This window comes from Ziziphus jujuba, chromosome 3 (assembly GCF_031755915.1).
Source record: "Ziziphus jujuba cultivar Dongzao chromosome 3, ASM3175591v1".
NCBI classification, from domain to species: domain Eukaryota; kingdom Viridiplantae; phylum Streptophyta; class Magnoliopsida; order Rosales; family Rhamnaceae; genus Ziziphus; species Ziziphus jujuba.
The window spans coordinates 7375104-7382627 of NC_083381.1; the positions used below are offsets into that span (position 1 = coordinate 7375104).

Sequence of the window (7524 nt, forward strand, 5' to 3'; positions counted from 1 at the left end):
TAAATGCAAATAATTAAGATCAAAAACAGTAAAGAAAAATCACAATAAACTAAATTACCAAGAACAATAATGAAAAACAACCAACAAACTAAGAAGCAAAAATATGGTAAAACAAGGAAACCTAATTGACTAGGAATTTTTTTTTTTTTTTTAAAGATGCAGAATGTGTATGATGATAGAAGCAACCTTAACCTAATGCTAAAATTGTGGACTAACACAAAACAAAATAAAACAAATAAGATAGATCAAACTTGAACAAAATCTTGGCTCTAATACCAAATGATATGAACCTAGGTCAACTTGTGCCTAAACCCATATTATATTAGCCCGGATCGAAAAATTAAGTTCAAGTTCTTATGGTCACCTTAATCCTTAATCAACCTATAACTAGAAATCTTGGTATATGATGAAGAAGCCACAATAGGTGATGGTTATCATATTGATAAGTCAAAACTAAAACACTCACTCTCTAATGGTGTTTCTGGTGATCAAAGAGAACAAAGAGAATTCTATCTCACAATTAATTTTCTGAATATTATTATTAGTGTGTTCTTCCTCAAAATTAAGCCCTTAAATAATCTAGAGTCATAAAACAATAAACCCTAAAAATTTAGATTAAAACCAGCCACCAAAGATAAAAGGAAACATGTTGACCGATTCTCACACTACTTTCCTAAGCTAGTTTGTATTAATTAATTCCTTTGTTTTGAATTAAGAATTAATTAATTTAAAATGAAAATAATAAAATAATAAATTTCCTAAGTTGATTTGTCTGGAAATAAATAAATAAAAACCAAATAAGAGACTAATTTCCTAAACAAAGAATAAAAATCAAATTAGGAAACTATTTGACTATCTTTCTAACTAAGCTATCTTTAACCATTTTTCATCCAATTTAAGCTCCAAATTAGCTTCCATATGCCTTTTAGGATGCCAAATAGTATGATCATTGAGTCCCACACGTTGTCCTTGATTGGAACAAAGAGAAAATGTCAACTCAGCAAAATACAGTAAAGCCAACAAACTATACAGCAAAACCAACCATGTTTTCCCCCTATGCACACAACCCCTTGTTGTTTGCCTTTGACTCTACCTTGACTTGAACCCATGACTTCTTAGAGATATTCATTGAATCCATGAAGTGTTGGAACCATTTCTTGTTGCCCAGAGTCCATATTGGCACTAAAATAGCTACTAGGTCTGTAACGGCTTCCACCACTTAGATGCTTAAAATAGGCTTTGTATCCTCGGTTATTGATAAGCCCTTTTGCAAAATAATTACTCCCTGTATAAAGGCAATCAGGTTGTCCTTAAATCTCTTGGCTTGAGCTCTAGTGATTGGCCCAGTCTTCATCCGTATTGGATCTGTACCTCAGCGAGTTGTTGATTGTGTAGGTACCGGCGGATTCTCATCATCTCATCTTTCTCATAAGCTTCCACTACATCAATTTGTTTAGTTCATTTTAAGATTCATAAATTGTTCTTGAAGGAATTGTTAGTTCTACTAAGTTTTTCAAAATGGGTTTAAAGTTCTTAATTTCATTGTAATTTCCACTGGTTTAATGTTTTCATATAGATTTGGTGCATGTTATAAACTTTTAAGTTTCAAATTGATTTCTTATGTTGCATGCTGACATCTTGTTGAATGTACCAAACCTGAGAGGATTGTTCTAAATTTTCCCAAGAGAACTTTCTTAATTCTTGTTTGAAGTTTAAACATTAGACATGTGTTTCTTGTATTGTTGCAGTTTGAAGCTTGAAGTTTAGAAGTTTTCTTGTAATAATTTTAATCCCTTAAGGCCGTAGCACCAAAACAAACTTTCTCAAAGTTACTTTTAAAATTTTGACAAAGTATTGACTTGGAAAATGTTAACTTTTGGGTACTTAAAGTAAGTAGATTTTGTTTATGGAAGAATCATGGAATTAAGGCAAGCAAGTTCGGAAATTTAATGGTTATGTATATATATGTATAAGTTGAGTATTGAAATAATGGAAGTTGAGTATGGTAGTTGGAAAAGTGTTGTCAAAATTGAAGGTTTTGAATTGTTAAAGTGTTATGGTTGGTAAATTTTTCTTTGGTCATACTTATTATGTAATGAAGTCTGGGAAATTGATTAATTTTTGTAATTAATGTTGATTTTAATGGTTACCATTGGTATTAAGTACAAGATTGCAAGTTAAAAAGTGATTAATGTGGGAATCTAGAATAGACATTTGAACTTACTTTGTTAAATTGAGGTTGAGAAATAATTTTTTTCATTTATTGCAAGACCTTTTGATAATTAAAGTTACTTTAAATTGTAAGGTTATGTTAAAATGCCCTTTTATTTTGGAAGACTTTTAGAAAAAATTTTATTTTAATTATGAGATTAAGAATTTGATTTTCTTTCACTAATGGCAATTAGCCTTGTATTTTATCGAACCTATAATTATACCATGGACCTAAATATTCTACTCTGAGAATTTAGTTTTGGTAATATTTGATGGTATTCTATTGTTGGACCTAAATATTTTTCTTGGAAGTTAAGACTTGTTACTTGAGTTATACGTTAACTTTATATTTTGTGGATTGTTGAACATTGTGATTGAATTTGGTTTGAATCTGGTTTGTAAATTGGTTGGTGGATAATCGGTAATGATTGTTGGTGTTGGCTGTAAAGTGCTAAATTTAATAGTTCAGAAATTTTATAGAAAGAGAAACTGTAGTAGAAGTGGTGTATTATGTAGTACGGTGATTAACTAACTTGTAATGGAAGAAACGATTTGTATGGCTCAACTTTTCTATCTTACAAATGTATCTTGGATTGAGGAATCCTAGACTGGGCACTAATTAAGGTATTGATTTTAAAACAAACAATGGAACACTGGCTTGAAACTGGACATGAGATCCTTTTCTTGGATAGGGGATCACTGGAAATGTACTATGAATGTTAACTTTTATAAGCCCTGTTTACATTCATGCATTCATAAACGTTGCAACTAGGGAGTTGTATAAAGATTCTATTGATAACGACAAATGCTTTGTGATTTATTATTATTATTATTATTATTATTATTATTATTCTAGAAATATTAAATTGGATATTATATATGTGTATTTATAGGATGAAAAATGCATATGGTATCATGCCTGCATGCATTGAGCATGTGACATAAACTTGTTTCATGGAAAACTATTTTGTAAACTTGATTTCTCGAAATATGCATTGGCATTGGTTTTCAAAATATGTTTTTAAATAGAATTGGAACATGGAGCTTGACCTGAGAATTCTGAATGTGGATTTGGATTGATTATGATATAATTATGGATTTGTGGATTGATTTATGATCTCTAGACTTAGTTTGAGTAATATAAGGACTGGTTGTTATTCCCATATTGATTATGTAGGGAGATAGGCAGAGCTATTCTATGGCCTTGGGGTTGATCACAGACTGGAGACAAATAAGGTTGTATCCAGATTTGGTTTAATCTCCAGAAATCGGAGTTAGAGTTATGGATATTGAAAAGGTATGGATAAGTTCTTTCCTAACATGCCCTGATTTGTTTTTTGTATCTGTTAGTAAAATGATTCACAGATGGTCAGCATACACTGATCGATCATTTATATGTGTTAGCCGTCCACTAGTTAGAATATTAACGGTCTTATGGAATCCTGTAGCATGTGCATTGCATCTCATGTTGTTTGTATATTCCTATGTATATATTATTTTGATATGTATATTGGAACTATACTCGCACCTTAGTTTTCCAACATCTAGAGATTTATAATAAGTCTAGAGGTAACAATGCTGGAAGAAGAGTGGATGAATATGGACTTCGGAGAAGTTAGTGCTACTTTGTGATCTTGAATATGTTTATGTTTGTAGTTTTGTGTTTGCAAGTATTACTTACTTATGTATTTGGATTTGGTAATTTATTTCGTGTATCAATGGGGTAAAGTAACTTGTACTGGAAATCTGTTTGACTTTAACTAAATTTTATATCAAGGTTAAGATCTTTAGTATTTGAGGAGAATAATGACTTGTACCAGAAATTTAATTGGAATAAGTATATTGTGAATTTTTTGTTGAGGTTAAGGTTTTTGTATTTTAAATTACGTTGTTTTTTACGTTTTTTAATCTTATTACTTGCTTGCTGGTTTTAACTAAGAACTCCCCAAAACGGAGGAAAATTTGATGATTTGATGAATAGTATTAAGTAAAAAAAAATTTGGATGGGGTTGACCGCTTAATGACATTAGAGTAGCTAATATCATCATGGGCTGGACTTTGGGAAGGGCTGGATCCGGACAGTAAGAAAATAATTTAAAATTATTTGGAATATAGAATAAAATTTATGATTAAGTAAAATATAAGAAATTTTAAATAAAAAATAATCAAAATATAATAAAATTTTGAAATGATTTGAAATGCAAAAAATTCAAATAATAAAAAACCCTGTATTTCATCTTAAAAGACCGTGACAACTAGCTGTCACGTTTTCAGCCCTAACCCATGACAATTAACTGTTGTGGAATGCATCCTAATCACCACGACGGTTAACTGTTATATATTTCATAACCATCCACAATAACCAGCTGTCGTGTAAATCTAACGCGACAGTTTGTTGTTGTTTAAAATCTCCTCCATTCAATGATAACTCCGTAAGCTGTCGTCCATTGTTTTCAATGACAATTTATAAATAGCATTGAAATATCATATATTTAGTATCCTCATTTAACAATTTTGTTGTAGTGGGTTTTGTATTCAAGTAACCCGAATGACAAAAAAGAAATGATTCATTTATCAAAATTTATAATTTTTCCTATGTTCTAACCTTTATATATATATATATATATATACACACACATAATGTTGGTATTTGGGTGAATTTTTCTTGTTACTTATACTATGGAATATATATATATATATATAAATACACACACGCACACGCGTGTGTGTATTTATATATATATATATATATACACACAAAGGCTCAAATCAAGTCATTTATCTTAAGACTAATATCAGATTTTTTTTTTTCAACCACATGATCATATTAAAATTAAGATTTAAAATTTTATTTATTAATTAATAGGTCTTAACAAGGTTTCTTTTTTATGTATTAGGATTTAAAATTAACGATGCAGTTCTCTATCTATGTTTTATGTTTAAAAAAAAATTAATAAACTTTAAATGATATATATTGTCAACACCCAAAATTGTCCATTTCCTTTCCTGTCTTTTTCACTTGTATCTTCCTTTTTCCTTTATATGTGCTTTCATCTCAGCTTTACATCTCTGTGTTGCTCCTTGGCAAACATACATCCTTAAGTTTTAAGGTTTGTATGATGACTTGGTTTATTCATATGTGTCTTCACATAAACATACATCCTTATGTTTTTAAGGGTTTGTGTGATGACCCAATCCAAGTTGCATAGGCGTCTTCTATTGCTGCCAACTAAGGTTGAACTTGACACTGATCTCTTCAATTCTTTTGTTCCAGTTTTACCCTTAAATGGAGTACACGTGGGTCTTATTATTTGTAGGTGAATACCGGTATTTTTTTTTTTTTTTCGCTTTGAGAATACGGGTATTATTATGTACCATTATTTGGTGATATAACATATACCATTATTTGGTGGTATAGGCTGCCACATGGAAAATTCACTATCCATAAGGTCTATGAAACTCCTTTAATCCTTATCATATCCAAATTTTATATATTTATATATCTAAAAATCCTTATCATATACAAATTATATATATTTATATATCTAAAAATTCTATTATTAAGATATCTTAATAAAATTTTGTATGGACGCCAGCATTCTACAACATATTACAGGAAAATTTCTCCGACAACATGTTGCGGGACATTAACGTCCATAAAAAATTTCATCAGAATGTCCTAATGGTAGCTGGATTATCTATATATTAAGACATATATTTCATAATCACATCTTCATATTAATTAGTACTACTAAAAATATCCAATAATTATATTATATTTAGGATGATATTAACTAATATAAAGAAAAATAAATATAACCATACTTTAAAGGAGGCGTATAATTGGAAAAAAGATAACTCTTAAGAAAAATGAAAATTAGATAACAATTGACGACACACAGGCACACACACACACACACACACATACAAACATACTAAAAAAGTCACTCCTTTATGGGCTTCTTCTTTATCCATGGCGTATAACATCTTAAACTAATAAAAAACAAAGATGGCAAATCCATTGTAAACCTGAAAGCCCTAATCCCAAGCCTTCTCGTAGAAACATGTCGACGTATATCTGAAACCACCACCATAGCCATCCCATTAAGCTCCTTCACAGACATCCTTAGCTTCTCCTTCAACCCACTTTGCTTTGAGAAGTGGTAACTTCTTAAGAATGCCCGTCTTGCATGCCATAAATCACGACCTTCAGCAAGCTCACTTCCATGTTCATCTTCTTCACTATCTATATTAGTGACACCAGAAGATTCACAGTTATGTGTATTGGACCAATTGGACATAATCATGATCAGGAGAAGATTTTCTGTTTCTCATAGAAAAGGGTAGGTGAATACATAGAGCGCCATATATCTTTATATAGAGGATTATATATTTATATATATATATATATACAACTCTGGTTAATTGATAGGGAAATTGCTTTTTGGACCCTCACATTTAAAATGTTTTAATTTAAACTCCGTTTGAATTTACTCCATTTTGGTAATAATCATAAATTTTGGCAAAATGTGGAATTTAAATTAGATTGTAACAAACTGCAAATTTATGAAATTAGAAGGTCTAAATTGCAATAAATTAAAACTAGAGTGTATAAATTGCAAAATTGCACCCAATTGCATTTAAATATTTGTAAAGTGTGATGGAGTCATTAACTACCCTTTGTCCCAAAAAAAAATAATCGAATAGGACAAAAATGCAATAAATTAAAATTTGATACCTTAAATTGTACATTTTAAATTTGAGAGTCTAAGATGCAGTTATCCCAAATTTGAGAATAATATTCAATTGCAATTAACCACAATATATATATATATATGGAGTAATCAAGTTCAAATAACGTTCTTATACGAGGAATAAAATGTGACATTCCTTTTTTGGCTTTTGGATAGTATTAAAATTTGATATTTAAAATTATATTTATTGATCATTAGATCTCGATTATACATATTTTTCGTACATATAATTTAATATGTCATTAAATTCATATTTGATCACTTTTTAAATTTTCAATTTTAATTTTTGATGTGATATAATAGTTATCAAAAATGGATGTCAATTTAATAAAATAAGATAAATCTTATTTTAGACTAACTGATACACGAAAAGGGAGAGAGAAAGAGTTTTGTTCAATGCATATATGTATACGTACGAGCAACTTTGACTTTTTTAAATTAGAAATAGGAATTTAGGTTTAGTGGTTTAACCACAGAGGAAATATTTGTTGTTTGGTGGCTTTGGGTTGAACGCCATATATTTATTTAAATCTTTTCTTTGTCTGTTCCTCTCTTGTAT

At 29.7% G+C, this 7524-nt stretch overlaps 1 protein-coding gene across 1 annotated transcript; it reads right to left on the reverse strand.

Moving 5' to 3' along the window:
* Nucleotides 1-6054: 6054 nt before the first annotated feature.
* Nucleotides 6055-6571, reverse strand: LOC107435254 (uncharacterized). Its single transcript, XM_016046817.4, has one exon. It carries the CDS (start codon nt 6516-6518, stop codon nt 6156-6158), a length of 363 nt encoding a protein of 120 aa, XP_015902303.1. The 5' UTR covers nt 6519-6571; the 3' UTR covers nt 6055-6155.
* Between the last annotated feature and the right edge of the window lie 953 nt (nt 6572-7524).

Bases quoted from the DNA above. Each gene is read 5' to 3' on its own strand.
- LOC107435254 (XM_016046817.4), bottom strand. From the start codon at position 6,518: ATGATTATGTCCAATTGGTCCAATACACATAACTGTGAATCTTCTGGT.